This window comes from Gallinula chloropus, assembly GCF_964237585.1.
Source record: "Gallinula chloropus genome assembly, chromosome: 23".
Classification (NCBI taxonomy): domain Eukaryota; kingdom Metazoa; phylum Chordata; class Aves; order Gruiformes; family Rallidae; genus Gallinula; species Gallinula chloropus.
In genome coordinates, this window is record NC_140108.1 from 8532938 (window position 1) to 8556066 (window position 23129).

At 41.5% G+C, this 23129-nt stretch overlaps 1 protein-coding gene across 1 annotated transcript; it reads right to left on the bottom strand.

The window, feature by feature from the left end:
- Positions 1 to 3030: 3030 nt before the first annotated feature.
- On the bottom strand, positions 3031 to 18048 carry NADK (NAD kinase). Its single transcript, XM_084274649.1, has 11 exons — positions 17839 to 18048; positions 12971 to 13054; positions 9179 to 9308; positions 8569 to 8677; positions 8240 to 8325; positions 7852 to 7954; positions 6887 to 7038; positions 6252 to 6351; positions 5481 to 5638; positions 4631 to 4713; positions 3031 to 3903 (listed from the first exon to the last, which is right to left on the bottom strand). Exons 1-11 carry the CDS (start codon positions 18009 to 18011, stop codon positions 3759 to 3761), a joined length of 1323 nt encoding a protein of 440 aa, XP_084130775.1. The 5' UTR covers positions 18012 to 18048; the 3' UTR covers positions 3031 to 3758.
- Positions 18049 to 23129: the final 5081 nt, after the last annotated feature.

The following is a 23129-nucleotide window of genomic DNA, read 5'->3' on the forward strand; positions in this document are numbered from 1 at the left end:
GTGAGTTCTGCGGGAGCCTGTTTACCCACGGGCTATGGAATAGGCTGGAACTGCAGCTCACATGTGCTGTGAATGCTGCTGTCACATTCCTCTGCAGATACATCTTTAACTTGCTGTTACATATACTGCAAAAAGTAGTTACAATAGTTTATTCACAGAATCACAAGGTTGGAAAAGACCTTTATGATCATCAAGTCCAACCGTTCCTGTCCTGTGCTAAACCAGGTCCCTGAGCACCTCATCTCCCCTCTGTTAAACACACCCAGGGAAGGTGACTCAGCCCCTCCCTGGGCAGCCTGTTCCAGGCAAAATTTATTCCTCCCCATGTAGCCCACAAGCAGCCCCTCTGACCCTGGGGCTCAGGTCTTTCCTTTTCCAAGGAACCCTCCTCATAGCTCCCTACGGACATTTCTCGGCTCCACACACATTCAATTAAAAACATGCTAAACATCCAGCAGTAGCTCCCAAATCAAAGCAGCCAGCACTGAAGACATACCTGGCCTGAAAAGCAGCTTAGTACGGAAATTTAAAAAGATTGTGTCAAAACTGATATGAAAATCCCCATCCTAGACTCCTAAACAAATCTGGTTTATTGAGGGTACAGCGGAGGCATGGTTGTCCCATGAGACAACGTATCCCAACCCCACACTGGGCATTTCCTCCACGTAACTGTGTATACAGTTTTATATTCTCCACAGTCAGAATGCAGCTTTACAAATCCAAGTTTACAAAAAGATTTTATTGAAAGGATTGAAAAATATTTGTTTTCAACAATATTTAAAACAAGTTTTCAAAGCATTAACAGTATGTAACAGGATTTTTTCCTCTTTTAAAAATTCAGTACACTGCTTTATTCCGTACTACATCAGTTGTTAATAACTCACCACTACAGAATTAATTTTATTAATTTTTTTTAAAAATCCATTTCCAAGCTTCCTTTTTGGCCCTTTGTAGATGGGAAAGGATTTGTATACACTGACATTTACAAACCCTTATGTTAGAAACGCCACTCTTAATCAGCAAAACCCTATTTTTCTAGTAGAGTTTAAACAAGTTACTTGGGGGAAGCTACATCAGCAAAAGGAGCTTTTATTGCCAACATAACCAAGTCTGCATTGCAGCTTTTCTTCTGGTTAAGCTGTGGTTCGAACAGAAGTTGCCCCCACTTGAAGCAGCTAAATAGGCAGAACTCGAGTGCTGTTTACACCTCACTAGCCTGCTTATGAATCGCTGGTTTGCAGATTAAAGGCCTTGGAAAGGGACTTTGTACAGTTAGATAAATCCGTAATGTATTAACACCCTTTGGGTTGTGCTTCCATATAGAGCAGATTAAGTACCATTATAACCAGCGCAGCTTTCTGGGGAAAAGCAAAGACTAAAGTCAGCCTGTGACTTGCCTTTAGCCAGCAACTGGAGCTCTGCTTGGCTGATCAGTGACCCAAGGAAGATCCTTATCGAGCGGGAAGAGTCGGACAAGTCAAACCACAGCAGCTCCCAAGCCAGTAACACAACTGCAGCACGTGATGAACTCCAACCCAGCTCCTAATCTAGAGCTAATCTAGAGACAGTAGTTTGGTAAATTCTGATTACAGATTTCATGACCTACACACTCTGAAAATTAAAGTATTTAGTCAAATAATAGCTTTACTATTATTCAAAGCATAAATAAAAAGTGCTGAATATAGTTTTATATCTTTTAAAAAACACTAGATAAGGCTCATTAATCATCCTGCCTCACTTCTGCAAAGTGATTTCCACTTCCTAGCATCCCGCTCGCTTTCCACTTCACAATTCACTCCTACAGCCACCATACCCTGGTTCCTTTCCTCAATTATTGCATGTTTAAATAAAATAGCTTCAAAGCAATAAAGTCTGACATTTCTACAGTTCAGAAAAGTAAGCAGTTATTAAATAACTGAATACTCCACCTAGGAAACCCGTAAGCAGCTTCAAAACAGTGATAAAACAATTACCATGAAAGATAAATACCAAAAGCTATCTGGATATTCTCCAAGACAGCACTAAATTTGTCTGTTTTGACCAAATCAAACCAATATTCTATTTTACAAAATTTACAGAGTCTTAATTTATATTCACACATTTTCATTGTGATTTGTTATCGTTGACCAAGAGTTTGTTTCTCTTGAGGAAAAGTGCTCTCCACCTGGATTTAATAAAACCAGACAGACTGGGGCAGCATCCAAAATGCAGGGTATGTTATTTGAACCACCAGAGGGTTAGGTAGGGCTTGGGAATGATTTCCCATCACCACTTTGGACCACAGAAACAACATTAAGACAATCATGAAAAAGTTCAACAGAGCTTCTCACTCCACTTCCAAGGAAATCCCACCTTAATCTGTAAATTAATTCCTCCACAATATTATGTCATAGGCTTAAATTTAAACAGATAATGTTCATTCCTTTAATGATCAATGCAGCGAGACTTTGAAAAATGCTAGAATTTGGATAGTATGATGATGAGACTGCACCACAGAGAACATAAATGTAAACATTGTACTTGGGTTTGATACTTCTCAGTTAAAGTACAGTACAAACCCTTTTTTGCCTTCCCAACTACTCTCTCGTTGGGTTTTGTTTTCTTTCATAAAAGCACATACAGTAAAATATGTACACAGAGAAGTTAGAAACATTTGAAAGCATCTTAAAAAAAGTAAATACCAGACTTAGAATATCTTGAGTGTGCTGAAGGCACCATTGCTACTCTGCTGGGAATGTGGCCTCTCGTTACCAGCGCAGTATCCCTTTCGCTGTTACCCAGAGTCAGAAGGTATCTGTGGAAGTTGCGGGCATTCAGAGTCTAGTACAGGAGATTCTCCTTCAAAACAATAGTGGAACTAAACAATAGGGTATTGGTTCAAGTCCAGATTCTTCTTGCACACTTGAGAGGAGAATTTTTAGTCTGTAATACTACTTTTTATCCCAGAGGATCAAACAAAATAATTGGAAACCACATCCATGATTCCCAGCCACAGGAACTGCAGAGCTACAAACACAGAGACCCCTGTAATAGCTGACCAGGCCCACTTAATGCTCCTCTATGCTTTTTATGGATATTTAACACAGTGATCACAGCCAAGGGTCAAACACCACTCAAATTCCAGTAATTAATATATATTAAATATATATATATTTTTAAATCTACTTTTGTATGTGTCCCACCTATTCATATAAAACATTCCTCAGGGGTGGTTCTTCCAAGGGTGTCACATTCACAAGGAAGGAGAAAATATTTTTAACGCTGTCCCTACAGGGAGCTGTTGGGGCAAGGAGTATTTAAGCTATGAAAAAGGAGGGCTGTTTTAAAAGAAAATTTCTTAGAGCCTTTATATGCATAGCAGTCTTAGATGGAATTCAAAATATACCAAATTAAACAGACTATTTTAATGCCACTTTTCTATTATGCATCTACATTACCAGTAACTGAAGAGGTTACAATTGAATCTACAGACACAGCTGTCAATATCAACCAAAAATAACCCATTTCCAGATTGCTCATGTAAAGGAAATTCAAACTGGATTACAACAATCAGAGCCTAATTCCTTCCGTTCCTACTCTTGCTGGACAGAAAGGAGCATGATAATGTCCAGCCATCAGCAGATCAGACAGGTATCAACTATAATCACCATGTATGTCTGAGATTCTGACCACACTCGTTAGCCAAAGGCTTAAAAACTCCAACATGCAGAAGGGATACTGCCACTTCCATTCCCACGAGTCTTGTTAGATGTAGACACTCAAAATTCTTCTTCCACGGCAAAGTTATTTTGCTTCTTCCTCACATTCCAGTGTAAACACTCAGCCAAGCTTTCAAACCAGTCGCTCACAGGATCTCGGAAGCAGATCGAAGGAAGGGGATAGCAAGAGGTAGTGATGCTAATACTGCAACAACACAGGAACACCCCGGTCACTCAAGGGCAAGGAATAACATTTTGAAAAAGAAATAAATAACATCTTCTATCTGCTGTCTAACAGAGCACTGTGCTCAGCCAGCCTGGTAAAACAGCAAGCTTCCATAGCCAAGCAGTACCAAAGTCTGCAGGCAGGGCTTAAAACTGTTAGCAGATGCACCATGGATAGCAGGCTTTGCCACAGTGAGGGTACTGAGCACACCCCGTGGCAGCCTGGAGCCTTTTTCTGGTCTTCACATCAACACCACAGGGATAAAGGAAAACCTATGTCACCACCTTGGCCTTCAGCTCCAAGTTTTAATCATAAGCTGCAGCACTGTGAAGCCTAACATCTAACAGAGGGACAAATCTCTCATTTGAAGCCTTACTAGTCTCCTGATCTGTCTACAGATCTTCCAACCCCAGGAAATACGAGCAGCTCCAGATGGAGTCTCATGCCCATGATACATCTTCCGTCCAGCAGCGTGTATGGGCCAGAAAGAGACACCTCCCTGAGCAGCAGGCCTAGCAGTCACTTCTGTCTTAACATTTCACTCGCTTTCATAGGAAGATTTAAACAACTCAAGTTAGAAATTAACTATTTTAGTGTAGTTTGTGCTGTGAGAGGTGTTAAGAATTACGTTAGAGAGCGAGAGAAGCACATGAATCAGTATTTTCTATACTTAGGGAGAGACACGTCAACTAAAAAAAGGCTTGACCTGTCTCCATGGCATATTTCCTGCCTCTTCCTTCCATCAAAGGAAACCCATGCTGTATTCCTGGCATCTGGAGAGAGCATAATCTGAAAGAGAGAGAAATAAACTTCAGATCCAAGACTTATTTTTCAAAAGCATTGAACAAACACCTCCCCATCCTCCCCCTGAGCTCAGAACTGACTCTTCACAACTTTATGGTTGCACTGAGATTCGCAATCTGTCCCATGGTAACATACTCCACAAGTTCCAACCCTTCCTTTCACATGTGGCATATATACATAGAGTTTTCTATGTGTAATAAACCCCCCCTTTCTAATAACAAGGTCGTAAACCTGAAAGACCTTCCAGTCACAGCCAGTGCCAAGTCTGACTCAGTGACATGAGCTGACTTAGCATCTCTTTCAAGTAAAAACTGCAAAGTTAATCCAGAAAAACAGTTGAACAGGTAATGGATCTAGATCTGAGCTGTCACATTTGGGAAGTTTTGCTCAAAGTCTGCAATAACTGTTTTAGCCACAAAAGCAGGATTTCTTTTTCCCTTCAGCTACCCACTGATTTACACACACTTTTAAGCCGGAATTATGTAAAATTGTATTGGTCAGAATGCAAATGTGCATATTCCCATTCTGCACAACACTGCACTCCTGCAATTCAGTAGGAAGCAGTACAAAGCATTCTGCTAGCAGTTATTTTAAACAAAGATGCATTTTTCAACCAGACTTGATCTGGGCCTCTTGGAAACGAAACTGCAGGAGGCACACAGCATTTCCTATCCTCTTCTGCTTCGGTCCTGTTCACATAGTTATTAGAAAAGTTTCTAACTTGATAGAGAAATAACGTATGAGAAACCAACCTTGAGTTCCACTCCAGCAGGAACAACAATAGGTCTGAAAGACAAGGAGTGAGGACAGATCGGGGTGATCATTATTGCAGGAACGTTTGGGTGAATCATAGAAGCTCCTGCTGCAGCCGCATACGCTGTGCTACCAGTGGGTGTGGAGACAATCACTCCTGAGAAAGGAGCAAAGATTTCACTTGCATTAGCATTACAATCAATGTGGTATTTTGGAAGGCAACTAAGAAATAGCACAGTTAGGAAAACGAAGCACACAACTTGTATTTCACAGGAGAATTGCAGTCTAATACACAAAAGTCAAAGTCTCTTCTAATCCTGGCACAGCACATTTGTTCTATGGCTTCATGGATGTTGCATAAACTTCTAGATCTCAGGTTACACAACTTTTACAAAGTGACAGTCCTCTTTTTTTTTTTTTAAGGGTAAGAGCTTTATATCTGAACTTCTGCATTTCATGAGCTGAGATCCTTCAGCAAACTCAGGATGTCTAAGCAATTTTTGTTCTGAACTATTTCTTGCCCTCAAGCCCTACCATATCATACCCAAAGAAACTGCCCTTCCCAAATCTGTAAACAAAGCTTAAGGCACTTTAATGCTTCATTGTGGAACACGTTAGTTACCAATGAATAAACACACCTCCTCTTTGCACACGGATGTTTCCATCAGTGAACTGAAGCTTCAGATTTTGTTTCCATACAAGAAAATCCTTCAGTAAAACAGAGTCTACACACGACCCGGTAAGCAGTTTAACTCAAGAAGCAGACTCACCATCTCCTTGCACCGTCGTTATCAGGTGTCCATCTAGAAAGACATCTACATTGGAAAGGTAGGAAGAAGGACCACGATCCACTACAACTTCATTTAGGACCTGCAGTGACATCAAATATTACACCCATCTGCTACTGGAGACTTGGCAACGTAACAAATGACAAGCTGAAATGTGCTTTCCAGATCTTTGAGGGATTCACACTGATTTAGTACCCACCAAGTTAGACTCTCTTTACAGTTCTGTCCTATCAAGTGCCAGATGAAGTTTTTTTGATATTAAGAATTATTTCCAGAAGCTGGTACTAGCAACGTGCAGGGCTTTTCTTTTCACTTATAAAACCCCCCAGTATCCCATTTTAGAACTACCATCCCCTTTTAGAACCCACTACCTTTGTTTTCAGAACAGAAGGAAAATATTCCCACAGGAAAGTCCACTATGAGCCCTTCCGATTGCAGGAAGCGATGATGTACACGGCTTCCTTGTTAGTGCACATACTGTGAATTAGAGTAACATGGATCAGCCCCACACGACCGGGCTGATGCAAGTGAAGTACTGGAAAGGAGGAAAGTCACAATAAAACAAGGACACAGTGATTTACAAATGGCATATTAATTTTGTTATTTTGCCCTCTGACCTGGTATTGCATAACTTGCTTGCCCACTTCTTTCTCTACATTTGTAGAGACTACTCCGTTTTCTTCTATACCATTCTGTACTGTCATTTTCTCTCTGTGCTCTTTCACAACCTTCACTTTCAGCCTGCTCCGTAGAACCAGCGCTGCGTTGCCTAGAAGTGAAGTATAGAAGGGTGTACACAGAATGATGTGCTAGTACCACAGCTAAACCCCTGCACCGACTAGCAAGCTGTACCAAACGCTGTCTGACTACTGCTCACGCTTTCAGCGCTGCCAATTTCGCTCACAAGGGAAATGCCCACACGTGGTTAAAGCTCAAAACTCATTTTTAGAAGCAATGAGCTAAACTGAAGTAAAATTTGAACCCAGTCCTTGCTCCCTTTCCTCACTGTCTAAGGAGAAAATTTAAGGATTATATGGACATGATCAAGACTGGGAAACATTGTAGGGGCTCACGTGACCTTCGCCAAGATAAAAGCTAAGCCTTTAAAGAGAATTAGTGCATTGGAAGCACCTATTAAAGTCCAACACCCCTACAACATGAAAATTTTATACATCTTTTCAGGAATCTACATTGGACACAACCTCAGAGTGAGGAAACAAAGCTTTTCTTTCCCCAAATATTTTATTTGCCTGACTGCACTGATTACAGAAACAAACTTCCGAGCTGTGCCCCATTTATATGTTTAGCCATCATTTATCAGAAATTCTGCATCATCTTTTACTTGTTTATTCCACACAGGACACAATTATTTCTTGGCCGTTTTCCTTTATGAAGTAGTACACAAAACAGCACTGAACAGCTCAATGTAACACAAGACTTTTGTTAGCTTAGCATACATTTCTTGTGACTCCTGTCTTGGAGGACAACCTAAATGAGTTGGTTAAGGAAATTTACTGGTCTTGGAAAAAGCTACAGCAAATGTAACAAAAAGAAACACCACACCTCGTCCCCTTAAATTTACCTTCTATAACCTGAGTGACTTGGGACTGAAAATTCTCAAAATTAAATGGAGTAAGAAATCCAAGGGATCCCAGGTGAAAAGCCATAACTGGAGGTACACTACCCTATCAATAAAGAAAAGAATTTAAAAGCTACTGAATAAAAGCAATTCATACTTCAACTAATTGCCCATTAATATTTTGACTATTGATGTAACTTCAACTGTGCATAATAAAAACAACACATTACAGAAATTATTTTCAGAAGGCACAGGGTAAAGCAGGCTTAATTATAAAAAAAAAGGAACAAACAGCCAAGGACAACCTGTGTCCTCAGCAACAAAGTGTAAAGAAACAACCCTGAAATACTTCAAAAAGAAAAGGGGGTTTTATTTCCCACAAAGGACCAACCTGGAAAAGCGAAGAAGCATAAAGCAAGGTCCCATCTCCTCCCAGGCATATGATAAAGTCTATCTGATTGGAGATATCATCATAATCTAGAAGGAACATGGAGATGCAAGTTTTGAATTCAGTTTTATCAACAGACTTAATTTCCTAACATGAATTGAAGTGCAACGTGGCAGCAGTCACAAAGACAAAAAGACAACCCACGACTAAGGTTAACAGCAGCTGTCTGCAAAGGACACCTTCATCTAACAAACCTGATCCGACGACTAAGGAAATGTCAAGACAAATAAGCAATGTATTTCAACTTTATTTAAAAGAAATCAGTACCATACCTTCTCTGAAGGTGCAAAATTTCTTCTTCACTGGTCCAAAATTATCATCATTAGCTATAGCAGGGTCTTCCAATACCTTTTTTTCTACATACACTATCATATTGTTCTCCTTAAGAGAGGTAAGATAAGATTGTTAATACCTATTAAAATGCAAAAATTACTTGACTCTCCCCACACTCTGCAGTAGTTTAACACCACTAATATTTTACAGAGGCAGGACTGCATCTGCTGGTTGTAGGGTATATTTTTATGAGTGTGTGGTCTAATTCTAGTGAGAAATTTGCAGCATCTAATAAATTCAACTAAATGTTGAAATACAGATTACACAATACAGTAACATCACTGTTTGTTCAAGGCTTAAAGGATTAAGCTTTTTATATCTCATTCCCTGGAGTTTTGACGACTTTTTTTTTAAAGCTCTTGTACTTAAAGTGCTTAAGTACTGATCTTAAGCTAAGAAACAAGTTTTACTACTTCCAGTGACAATGGGTGGAACGATTCACTTGCATTATACAATTCTGCACATTCCACATTCAAGAGAATCAATAATTGAGAACAGTCTAGATGCAAATTCCATTTTTACCATAATGAAACCACTTTACTTCATTACCTCTGTGAGATACACACAAAGCTCTTTAAAAGGCTGCAGCAAACTGGCATCACGTATCTTTTTAATAACAAGGACACTCTTGGGAGGTTTGTTCCATGTCAACCGCTGGCTTGCTGGATCCTGAATGTGCCTAGAGAAGGGAAAAGGGGCAGCATTAGTACCTTTTGCTTTGATAACATTCTGGTCTGTTAAGGTTATCCCTAATTATAATTGCATGCAGTCCTAGAATAACAGAAAGGAGGATGTAATAGTTCATATCACAGCGATGTTGTTCCCCCCCATGAAACAATCAGTGCTTTATTATATTAAGATAGTAACACAGCATTACAGTGCCCATTCCTGTAACTGCTAACATGCTAATAACACAGCTTTAAAGTACAAAACTACTGCTTTAATTTGTTTATTTAAAAAACCCACAACCAAACAGAAAATAAAAACCTTTATTTTTTTAAAAATTAATTAAATATTTTTAAATAACTGGCTATTTTCAAGACAGTGTTCTAAAACTTGAGAACCTCAAGAACTAAACATACAGACACAAATAACTCCTGTTGCTCTATAATGCTTTTTGATTAATACAGAATATCCAGTTGTGTTTGCTTACTTTTCTATCTACTTCTAGGCTATGTAATTCCCCAGCTGTATTTCACATGTAACTGGCATCCCACCCTTCTTTGTACAGCACAGGTATAATCCATAAAGCAAAGCAGATTAATGTAAATGCTGAACAAGCCAACTTTACAGAGAGATTTGGATTTAGCACTTCAAGGGTTAAAATAAAACTGATGATGATGTTGGAGGTGGAATTACCTGTTCATTTTACTTTCCAAAATGCCCCGGTCCACACACAAATACAGCAGAAACTATAGCTTAATGAAGGAGTCTAACACTGATAGCCATTACTAGCAAACAGTTAAATGTTACTACATAAGAGAGGAGAATACAAACATGCAGTTACACTCAGCATCACATACAGGCTTTCAACATCATGTTCTGTTTCATCTCACTGCATTTTACAGTGAAGGAATCACAGCAAAGCGGGGGGTGGGAGGCACCTCTGGAGATATGCTGAGCCAGGGGGTTGGACTAGACACTAAGGGTGTTCTGAAGATTCCATACTCGGTCTCAAACACCACTGTGAATCTGAGCTGGCTATGAATTTGGAAGGATTCCTTTGACTTGACTAACCAACCGATAGCTAAACTGAAAACCAAATCAAATCAAAATAAAACAGGAAGAGTTGCATTAACCTGCTTACTGCTGCCTAACAGCTGCAAAGGAACCAGAGCTGAAGTTTCACCTGCTATTTCCAATACAAACAGTGACTAAGGAAGCATTTTTCTACACTAAAATTCATTTAATAAAATTAAATTCCTCAAAATCTTAATATTGTTGAAAGGTAGAAAATACATGCAGAGAAACCACCCCCAGAAACGCTTCAAGACGATCAGGCTACCTTCAAAGCCTGCAGAACAAACAAAGATCACAGCACTTCCTTTCACTGAAGTAGCCTAGAACTGACCCTGACTTCACTCGACCCACAAGCATTCTGCCTGTTCCAACCATACTTACCAATTCCATGTAGTTCTACTAAAGGAAAGATTATTCATAACATGCTTTAAGATCTTCATGTCTCTTTCCAGAAGTCAGGCAAGTATAACAGCTCCAAAAATAAGAAAAGGCTGAGGCTTTTATCACTTAATTAATAAATAGCTGCCTCAAAACAAAACATTTTTCTCTGAAAAATCTTCCCAGTTAAGTATTTCAGTCGCTCCCAATAAAAAGCTGTGAGGCTTTGCAGAAAAATCTCCTGTAAAATTTTTACTACAGCTCTTCAGAGGTGAGGTTTCCTAACAAAAAATCCCATTTCAAGAAAGAGTTTTAAAACAGGTATTTGACCACCTCTCCTCAGCACCACAAGCACCTGAACCTTTTCTCCACTCAATAGTTATTCAATTCATCTGGGCACCTTACACAACTGCCTTCAGAAAGCAGGTTTGTCAATACTTAAAGAGACACCAAAACTTAAAGAGACACCAAGACCTTCACTTACACCCACACCTAAAGCTTAAAACTTTCCCTTAATTTTTCTCCAGTGAAGACAGCAATCCTACTACTGACTGTAGAGAAGAAAAAAACTGAACAAAAAGATCTGCTTCCTTCCAGGAGCAGCAACAAATGCCTCACAATATAGTAAGAATATCGATTTACAATTTCCTCTTCAAATAGTCCTTTCCTTCAGCGACCCAGGAGCACCCTTTCCTCCCCAGCCACTCAGAACAGGGCACAAGCAGTCTCCTCGCACTGCTGCCAGCCTCTGTACTCAACAGATCTTGACACTATCATTACATTGCACCACAGTGGCCCAGCCCATGGGGAGGAGCAATACCCAAGCCGGGGGTGTGCACATGAGGAGCAGAGCTCCAAGCCACCAGCTTGAGAATAGAAAGAATGAGGAAACTTAACAGTTACTGTACACTGCAAGATTTCCACCACACCTTTGGAGGGCAGGTTAGGGTAACACCAACCTGTTTTGAGGAAGATTGCTGCTATTTAGGTAAAGATTCAGGCAAATACTTAAATACCTTATCTTTTAATTGAAAGAACAATGAAATAAAACTTTTCAAAGGGATAAATAAAAATAAGGACTGCTACCTTGGTTAACCTCTAGAACCCTGATATCCCTTGTTTGATGACATCAAGACACCATTTATTAAGTATATGGTAGGTGATGTACAAAGCAACACTTTTATACCACCCAACCTACAAAATTAAAATGTTTATGTGCCTGCCAAGCAGAAATCAACCCTTATTTTCAGATTAAATTTATCAGCAAAGTCTCAACAGCAAACTTGCAGTAATGATATCCATACAATGAAACACCATACATCAAATACAAACTTCACTAGCCCCACACACAACAGCAAGAGAGAGAAGGCTTTCCTCAGACTTCACAGTAACTATTTCTCCTCCTTTCCTTGTGTCATCCATAAAAATCTGTGTTTCTCTCATTCAGCAACACTGGTTTTTACCTATTTCAAGCTGATGGAACAAACAAAATGGTACCAAGAGATTCTCCTCGGAATCACCATCAGATTGCTGTAAGGGTGTTTAAATCACAGTGTGTTTACCAGCAGCTACATTGGAAAGTGCTTGTTGTAATTGCCATTGTTGACATGGAACTATGGATTGCTGATTATGCAAAGCATGTCTAAACAAAACTTCAGTACTTAATGCTACTCACATGCCCTGCTGTATTTTTATGTAAAATGGTTAATTATTTTTTTTACAAAGTAGATACACTGAGCCATGACAAAACCCCCTTTAGTTTAGGCAGTAGATAGTGAGGCTAAGAAAGCCTCATGAATTAGTTACATAAAACTACTAACATAAATTTCCTTTTATATCTGTTACCCTGCAGGAAGTATTCCAACTGGCAAAGCCACTATAAATCCAGAGAAATACAGATTATGTCCTATCATCCCTTGGGAGAAAAAAAACCCAACATACAAATCCATATTATACATTTGACCACACAGATCAAGGTAATGCACATCTAATGGGGTTCTACCTGAGAATACAGCTCAGCCACCCCATCTATTCTCCTCTCAGACTGAGGTTTTAAATGGTGAATGTGTGATAAAATCGACAATTTTCACAATGCAAACCCCAAATTGGCAATCAAGCAACAGGTAAAATACAAAGAATGCTGGTCAGGGGGTGAATAGCAGGAAAGCAAACTTTTGTTTCACACAGAAGCAGCCTGATACTATCTATTTGACAAGTACTTACATAATCGTTTTAGGATTTTGCAGCATACAGGCCTTTGGTCCAAATGTGGTCACTGGGCATGGTCCATGCAGGGAGCGTGTTCTCCTAAATGTATGTGTTAAAAAAATAAATAAGTAAAACAAATGTGATGACATACCGGGTATAATTAATTACCCAACCACCAAATCCACTTCTTTGAAAAAGCTGCACCAGGCAAGAAAGGGCAAAGTACATTTCTTAAATGTAAATCGTGTTGAGCAGACAGTGTCATTTCATACGTATGAGCTCAAATGTAAAGCTTAACTCCTGTATCTACTCCTTGAAAGTGATTTTAATTGATGTCTCACGGTTTATCCCCTCCACATACTGAGTAATCATATCCTAAATACCAGCACCAGGCACACACTCTTCTATTCACTTCATCTTTGCCTTATGCAAAGGAAGCAGAAAGCCTCAAACAAGATATGGTCATGTGAATTCATACAAGCCTACAAAAATTCTATTCAGTTTAACTCCTCTGGACATTACAATACAGAACATTTGTGTCTCAGAGACCGAAAAAGTGTAAATAAATCCAAAATTATAAAAACATCATCTGTTTTCAAGGTCTCACTACTGTGAAGAGGAAAAATCCTATGGTTAAGCACTGATAATTCCCATTTCAGAATTTGCTGTGTAATTCTTCCATGCTAATAACCTTTTTAATTTTTAAAGCTAGAGTAAGAAGGAATTTAAATAATGAAAAGGAACATATTTCAACTCCTCAAGTTGTTATAACCGTAAACATGACAGCAGAGCCAGGAATTTAACACTGAGTACTCAACGAGGTACTTCAGTGGTGGAACACCTCAGACTTCATAGGAAGTTATTAAATAACACTGAGAAATTATGAAACGAGTCACTGGTGGACACGTTCATTGCAAAAGAAACTCAAAGTATCTCTGTAATAACAGAGGCTGAGCAAAAGAGCCGCAGAGGTCAGGTTTTGTTATGTAATCCAGGAGTTTCCCAACCTTCACATAACAAGCATGCCTAAGCAATCAGTTAGAATACATAGTATAAGCCAGGGCTTTTGTTTACACAGTATAAGCACTTTCTCCTGCTGACAATGAGCAAGCAAAAAATTAAGTGTACAAACAAAAATAAGCCCAAGACTCTTGTTTTCAGGCCACATTTTCATAAAAAACCCTACAATCCTACAAAATTGTAACAGTCACGTGTGAAAAGGACTAGTTCACATCAGTGCCTAAGTGACATCGGCTTTGCTGCAGATGCAATACTTTCTCTTCTGGATTTACTGAAGCACTATATCTTATCCAAGAGCAAGTAATCTTAGAATGGGACATGCAGAATGATTATATCTGGTATAAATATACGTAAAATAGCTTAATGAGCGCTCTTCACCTCACTAAGTTACAGTAATGTATATAAATTAGGTCTACCAGTGCCTTAACGAGCATTTACAATGAAATCTCCAACACCTTCAGATATTTTTGCCATGGCCAAGTCACAGTAATGGTGTCCTGACCACTTCAACGCTTTTATTATATAAATCTCTGCATTGATAAATTAGTAAAACTCAAATCCTTCAGGTACCTGGAGACATATACCTGTAGTACCACACCACAGGTAGAAAAACGCTAAATTTTTCCATTTACCTAGTAAGAGCTAATATGATCTTTTGTCTTCAAATAAACTGGAGCTCTGAAACCTCATTTATCCTCAAACTTAAATCCCACCCAGAACACAGGATTACACCTAGCTCTAGGATGAGATTATCTGGAGCACATCAGATCTGTTCTGCCATACTTCCCTCCCACCTGGAAATCTGTAAATGGGAGTAGAGCATACTCAAGCCATGTAACTGCTGAAACATTGTAGAAATGCTATTAGAATGATTCCATTAAAAAGAAGGGGGAAATATGCCTTTCCTGTGCTTAATTCAATTAACACAGGAACTGGTAACTAACCTATTGCTCAGCAGTAACAAATCATTACTGCACTGTCTTCTATTGTATGTATTATAAAGTATCTCAGACCAGCCTGATGACTCACCCTTAGTAGTAAAAAAACCCCAGAAATCTAATAAAAATCAAAACCAGATGACAGATACAATTACAGAACAGCAGCAACATCCTATTTGTTCCATGTCCAGTATAATATATAAGATCTGAATTCCCACAATGAGAATTAGTATTTCATTTCCTACATCTAACACAGAAGCTATATTTGTTTTTCAAATATATTTTTCCATTGATACGTCCAGGCATGGCTAATCCTGTCAGATAAGGTTATTACTAAGTGCTTTCTAAAGTTTACCTTATTTATATTAAAACAGAAAAACGAGCAAGGACTGACAGAATTAACGTGCATGCCAATACATGTAAAGAAATGGTAAGTCTTTATCTACTCATGAACAGTTACACTTGAAATCGAGATAGTTAAATGACACACTGGCAACATCACCTCCCACTTCTTGCTCCCCAAAGAGCTGGCTTTTTTGCCTTCTTTCAATCACAGGTCTTAATTCTACGCCAGTCCCAGTAATTGACTAAAATCTGTTCATATAAGAGGCATTAAATATCCACATCTGACCTTTGTGACATTCAAAGTTTTCTCTACAAGCTCTAATTAATAATTGATACACATTTTGGTTGAGACTTTACTTGGGTTTATTAATACTCTATGCACTATTCAATCAATTGAAGGTAAAAAGTTTGAGTAAACAGAATTTTTAAAGCTGTTTGTAGTATGACTGTCATTTGCTTAGAATGAGCAGCAATGCACTAGGAGTTACACAGCTTTTGGGATAATACACTTGTCAGTTCAAAGTTTAGAGGCAACTCCTTCAATCTGAATACTACACAGCAAGCCTGAGATCACTTCCTGACCTTCTATAAAACGCCTTGTGACCATTTTGCACTAAGTTAAGATGCTCTGCACACATTCACCAGCTGTCTTCAATGAAAAAAAGTCTCATAAACAATAACCCTAATTCATACCCACAATCATTAGGGTCTACAGCGATCAATTCTAGTTTAAAAAAAGGTTATTGTTTAACCAGAAGATAATAATATGCAAAAATTGAGACCCCCCCAACCTCCTATACAGGAGTTCACATTCTTAAAGGCTTAAGTGAAGAAGTGAAACACACACACACACCCATTTTACAGCACACTTAACAGAACATCTTCAGGATTACGTGTGACACACAACACAGTAGCTAGAACAGTAGTCAGAGCACGGTTCTTTGTGAATGTTTTCTGAAAGGATTAAAGTATGCTGACTTTCAGAGCTACATATGCAAAGGAAGCATTCTCATAACCTCTCAGCCTCTTCAGACGAAGGCTTTTATTACACTTCCCTCCAGCACAAAGCTTCCCCCTCACCCGTGTGTGCTCTGCCTCACGAGCATTCCTACCAGCACAGCCGTGACTCTGGACGAGAATTTCATCTGAGGAGAAACTCTTCAGTGATTCTTTCCGGGCTTGTACAGAGGGTGGCAGAGTCAGTGAGGTAACGTTCTGCTGTGCTTCCCACAAGATCAAGACACACTGCCACTGCAGCATGCTATTCAATATTTGCAATGGGTCCAAAGATCGCAAAATCAAAAGTTCTATCCAAGCTGCCCACATGACAAGAGCCTTGCAACTGGATTACAAATTTGTCTCAGAAAAAAAAGGGCATTTCTCACTGCTGTGAACCAATCTGCCAGCACAAACTTACTCACATTACCATATAACCTAATCTCATTACCTAAACACAACCTAAATACTCATACAGGTTCTTAATAGACAGCACTAGAGCTTTAGCTAGAGCATTTGTAAACATTTACAGAAGTGTCTCTACTGTTGATTGATTGTGAGACTATGAACTCTGCAGACACCCCCATTTTGATTACAGGTCTGCTCTTACTCAGCCCCCCACCTTGGACTTCCTGCCCTCGCTTTGGACTAACAACCTTTAGAAGTGCATTTTAAGAATCCCTTAAAAGCAACTTGCTGAGCAAGAGGTAAAGTTCTGCCTGCAAATTAAAGATTTGGAAACACATCCTTTATTGTCACCTGAGCTACTATCAAGCTGTGAAGTAATTTAGCTCAGTACAGATGCATTTGTAATTTATCTTTTGAAGGTATTTCAAACTTCTGCCATTGGCTTGAACTATGACAAATATCAGTGTTCCAAATTCAAATCTACCCCAAAACCCTGGGTTCAAGTACTTGGGCACAATGGGTTCCTCAAATATGAGAATTAATATTTTGTGTTTATCTGCTTATAACCTTCTAACTGTTTATACTCTTAAGAATTTCTCCTAGTAGGAGCTATACCCATAGGTAGCTTCCTTACTGATCAAGAAGTCATTTCAGAACATCACACCGCAGATAGGAGCTTTATGTGCAGTTGTAGTAGATCCTTTATTTAAAAGACATTTCACATCACCATTTCTAAGCGCAAACACCTCGTGAATCCAGACTCGGACAGCTCAAGCGCAAACACAAAGCAGATGAGTACTGTGTTGTCTTGCAGAAGCTGTATATGTACATTTAGGATGCTGCTGAAGTATCTACAAGAAGCAGTTGAAGATCTCCCAAGAAGCACTGATGGAGAAGGCAGGCCTCCCAACCAGCCAGAACACATTTACAGCTCAGAAATGACCACCTACATGGCTCCTTCAGGAAATCAAGTTCTTCACACAGCACTGACCACAATAGGATGGTTCACTAATTACATTCCTCTATTTGTTACCATAAAATGCTATTTTTATTTCTGCTTATCACACGTATCTGCAAGACTATGGTTATATAAAAAGAGAAAAAATGGAATCTAGATAACATTTCCCCTCACACACTTTTCAAAGACAGTCACAAAGAAGAACCACAGAGCCATACCGGAATTCTTTGGTGCTTCCGAGGGCCGGTGAAGCAGACAAACTTCGTGACTTGGCTCGTCCCCGGTTACTGTTGCTCCACTCTTCATCATCGTGACATGTTGAGCAATGATAAGCAGAATCTGAGCTCACATCAGCCTTACTGGTACACAGTTTTTCTCGATTCATCTCCATACTGGAAGTGAAGGAGTCTCAGTGACAGAGAAATTCAATTCCTGTGGAAAAAAACACCAGGAGAAAGGGGACAAAGAGAAGAAAAACCTCAGCATTAGCAAAGGTAATAGAGTAAACACTGAATTTACACACCTGGATAAAAACTTCTTGAAAGGATCTGGACAACTGAAAAGCCCTTCAAGGTAATCAGAACACAGTGGAAGGAAAAACAGAATTAAAACACCTATGTTTCCAGGTTTAGAAGAGGCTCAACATAAACTTGTTTCAACACCAGCAGATACATATCTCCAGTTATATACAGGACTGAAGATACCAAAGAGGACAAAAAGCTTTAAATATTTGCCATGGAATCGAGTCTCAAGAAAAACTAGAAAGTTTCCTATTAGGTGATACACACAGCTTAAAGTATTCTAGTTCTGTTTGTTCAATAGAACAGAAAAAGACACATGATTAAAGAAGTAATTAAAAAAAGCAAGAGAGAAAACCTTAATGAGCTTCAGTTCTTCACAAAAACAAAATGAACACCGATGTGAGAAGAGACAAGAACAGGTTGAGGGATAACACCAAAGTTCTTAAATAATTTGTGACAAATTTGAGAGATGGTCCAAAACAAACAAGATGAAATAAGGACAAATGTGAAGCATTTCACTTCCACAAAAAATAGGTGAACAGCTGACTAGGCAGCAATTTTGCAGAAGTAAAAAAAAAACCCCTTGCCCAAACTTCACATAAACACCCTTCCCAAAAAGTACTAGAAATCCCCTGTGCAAGTTCTCATCATTATTTCAACCAAGTAGAAGTAGTCATCAGAATATAAATAGAAAGTCATTTTCAGTATATGAATAAACACTAAACTATAAACAAAGAGTATCCAAGATAAGGCAGTCTAGGACATTCCTCAAGTCAGTTGATTTCAACCCAGGGAAAAAGTTGGCACAGTAAAAAATCTACCAAGGTTTTTACAACAGTTTCCTCACTCAGGATACGTTTTCCCACTGTGCTGTAGAGAACAGACCATGATGTTGTTGAAAGCATTAAACCAGACTGTTGCTCTGGGAAATACTCATCCAGTGATGATATAGGGCTGTAAAGTTATTTGAGGATGGCAGTCACCACGCTTTTACACATACTGCGTTTCACAGCCCCCCAACTTTCAGATACTAAAAGCATCAATAAAATGAAGTTGTAATTTTAGAACGAGCACTGGCTCATTACTAAATTAGACAGAGCCACCACCTAATCAAATTAGAAAATACTTCTGCTCCCGCTGTAGGTTAGGCTTACCCTAAGAGAACACCATTACAAAGAGGTACAATTACTGTCAGCCATCAATAATTTATAAGGTCCAGCACTTGTAAAGATAGCAACATTTGGTTGCTGGTTACTCATTGCCTTAGTACCATCTGGGACCAGGACTTTGGAAATAGTCAATTCAACACATTGATAATTTTTTACATCTATAAATTAGGAAAAACGCAATTTCATTTTTATACAACTTTAGGCTCAATATAAATGTTGTGCCAGTTAGTAGATTGATGGATGTAACTCAAAATATCGAGTTCTTAATTTTTAAAAAAGAAGGCTTTAGCCAATAGTTTTTAAAATATTTTTAATTATTTTTAAATAAACCATAAAGGAAATCAGAATGCTAGACACTTGTTTACCATCTGTTTGTAGCTACTCATACCTGTAACACACTTATTCAAGCCCTGTTGACACATCTTAAAAATTCTAAGTAACTATTTCTTAAAAACCCACACTGCAAAAGGGGAACACCAAAAGGAAAAGGAAAGTCACAACAGAAGTTAAAGTGTATGGAAATGCAGTTTATGGAGAAGTAGTTTTCTCAGTAATTTAAGAGGTGATCCATATGCATCCTGTTCTGCTGCATCACTCTTAACTAAGAGGCGCAGAGAAGGATAATTTATATAGAGAGCAGTAAGTAAGGTGCATTTCCAAGTGACTCTGAAACATTTTCATCTGACAGATGCTGCCAGTAAAGAAAATCAGATTAGCACAAAACTGGAAGACAGTGTGCAGACCTACTAAATACAGCCTAATGTAATACTTTCCAATTCAGGATGTTTCAACTCCAGCTTACACCATGTACTGTTTAATTAACATTCCCTCACAGGACCTTTATTAAATAAGCAGACTTGACATAAGGACAAAACTATCACTGCACAGCTTCCAGGACTGGATCCAAAAAACTTTAACCACAGGTCAACAAAATAGTGAAAAGGCTGTTCTGGTCTAAGTCACATCCAAAGTTAAAAACCAAAAGATTAAAAAACAAACAAGGAAAAAGCCCACCCCCAAAAAACCCCACCATATTTAGATGCTCTGCATCACAGAATGAAGAACAACTGAGAAAGTGTTAACACTGTAGTTCCCCCATCTTCAACTTCTCTGTCATTATAAACGAATTCTCCCATGAACCAGGAGGTCAGAGGCTTCATCAAATCATCATGTATAAGGATACAATAATAGGACATCCCCAAAGCTTCACTATGCTGCCCAATGCTTGTAAAGAATCATACTGCAGGTTGAGTGAAAGAGTCCTAGTTAGAAGGGAGGCCTGAAACAATTCTACTAAGCTTTCCACATGCAATCCATACAGCCACAGGTGGCCAAATATGAGTTATGTGCTCGAGCATCTTTGAAAGCCATCCTCTTGCACTGAGCTGCATACAGAGGAGGAGGATCTTTTGATGCAAGCAGCTACACAAGGAGCATGAGGTGGAAAATGATTGGGCAATTTAATAGTTAATAGTTTAATAAGAATGCTTATAAGATGTTATCTTGTAACAAACTTTTCTTGCCAAATGCACTGCCCTACATGATGATTAGGGGGTTGCTGCAAGATCCCACCCTGACCAAATACTCCCACTGCTTTTAACGTGTCTTCAGGACTGCAGCTTTCTGCCAAGTTCTTAGCACAGTATCAATCAGCCAGAACTCCTCATTCTGTATCTTACTGCCAGCCTTCTACTAGGGCGTGAGAGGACGATGTCATGCCACAAAGTGGTACCCACCGCTACACACCCGCTGCTTCATCGCTTCATGCTGCAGGGAAGGGTTTTTTAATCGTTATATTTTGCTGAAGAAAGTACTCCAATAGAGGTTACACGGACACGGCTCCATCCCTACGGCACTGAGCCCTCCCTCACCCAGAAAAAGAGCGAACAACTGTAGCGGGCAGACGAAGCTTCCTTTTGGGTTCAGCTTAGGACCCGATGGTCTCAGTTAAAAACACAAAGCACTATTCCGCGTTGAGATGTAGCAGCCTGACAGGAGCTGGAGCCGAGCAGCGCGGTTGGTGATCACACACTGCTGTGCTACTACAAACCCGGCCGCACCGCCACGGCGTGTTAAACACGCGGGGGAACAACCCGGCGCGTCAGCTCCCCGACCACGCCGGGGCTCGCACCCCCAGCCTCCCGGCCAGGCCCCTCGCCAGGGCCGCGGACGCTGCAGCAGGGCGGCGGCGGGCGGCACACCCCCGAGGCGGGCCCCGCCGACGGCGGGCCGAACCCGCTACCCCTGGAGGAAACCCTCCCCCCGCGGGGCTCCCGGCGGCTCGCCTTACCACACCGCGCCCCGCGGCCCGTGCCCGCCGAGGAGCTCCCCCGGTGTCGCGAGTGTTACCTGCAGGTCCCGGGAGGGACCGGCCGCCCCCAGCCTCCTCGAGCGCCGCAAGGCAGCGCCGCCGGCCCGGCCCGAGGGAGCAGCCGCTGCTGTTCCGCCCGCCCCGGCGCCAGGGGCCACGCAGGCCCGGCAGGGCTGCTCTATTAAAAACCCCGCGCAGACCCCGGCCCGGTCACCGCGCAGCCCGCCCGCACTCCGCAGGGACACGCGCCGACCCCGGCCCCCCTCTCGCCGGAGGCCGCCCGGCCGGGCCGAGCTTCTCCGGGGACTCCCCTCGGCACAACCGTCCGGAACTCACCGCGTCCCCACCCGGCGGAGCGTCCCAGCCCCTCAGAGGCCAGCAGGGCGGCCCCGGCGGTGGTGGCGGCGGTGGCAGCGACCGCGGCTGCTCCCGGGCTGTGAACGGGGCCGGCGGCCCCAACGTGCCTCCATCGTCCTCTCCCCGCCTCCACCGGAGAGCCGGCCCCGCGGGCGGGGCACCACGCATGCGCACGGCTCCGCTCCGCCTCGGGCCGGGAAGGCGGGACCGTACGCCTGCGCAGAGCCGGCGGGGCGCTAAGGGACGGGGCGCTTGCGCGGCCTGATCGCTGCGTGAGCGGCAGTGGAGGGGCGCGACCCTTCCGCGGCGCCCGGACCCAGGGACGGGCCAGCGGAAGAGAACAGCCGCGTCCTGCTCCTGTGCCCAGGGCCCAGCGGCACCGCCGCGGCCGGGAAGGGGGCCGAGTGCTCGGGTGGCGACCGGCGGGAGGTCGCCAGGGGTGTGAACACACGGGCCGGGGCCTGCGATCTAGCTCAGGCCCCCCCGGGTCCCGCCACAGCCCTTCAGGCCTGCGCCGAGAGCCCGCACCCGCCTGCCCAGCACAGGCTTTGCCACGACCCGTGTGTGAGCGGGTGCTGCCCACTGTGGGGTCAGCACTCTGGCCTCAGCTCTGAACAGAAGCTCCCAGAACACAGGAAGCAGCTTTCTAGCCTAGAAAAAAGCCCCGAATTTTGGGCAAGAGCAAAACAAAACAGAGAGGCACACGGTCACAGCATGCGTGCTGCCACAACATCACCGGGAACAGTCACAAGTGCACCAGGGCGAGGATCAGGCCCCTGCACAGACAGGGGCCAGAAAGCAATCCTTCACAGCTACCACAACCAAACCAGGTGCTCTAGTTTCCAAGCCGCGCTTCCAGCCAATCCTGCTTTAAAGAGATCACAGACACACACACAGTTCACTGTGTGCCAGGATAATTCCACCGAGCAAGCAGAGCTTAGGCCCTTTGAGAATGGGGAAAGTTGGGCTTTCTATTGTTGTTGCTTTGTGCAGAAGTGTGTGTCTTCTGGAAACCACAAAGAAGCAACAGACAACAAATGACAACTTGAAAAAGAGGAAGTTTCACATAGGGAAATGCCATAGGCAATGTTGCGCTGCTTCTTGGAAAGTATTTTGAGTCACAACTACTCTTCCATCCTCCTCCCAAGCAA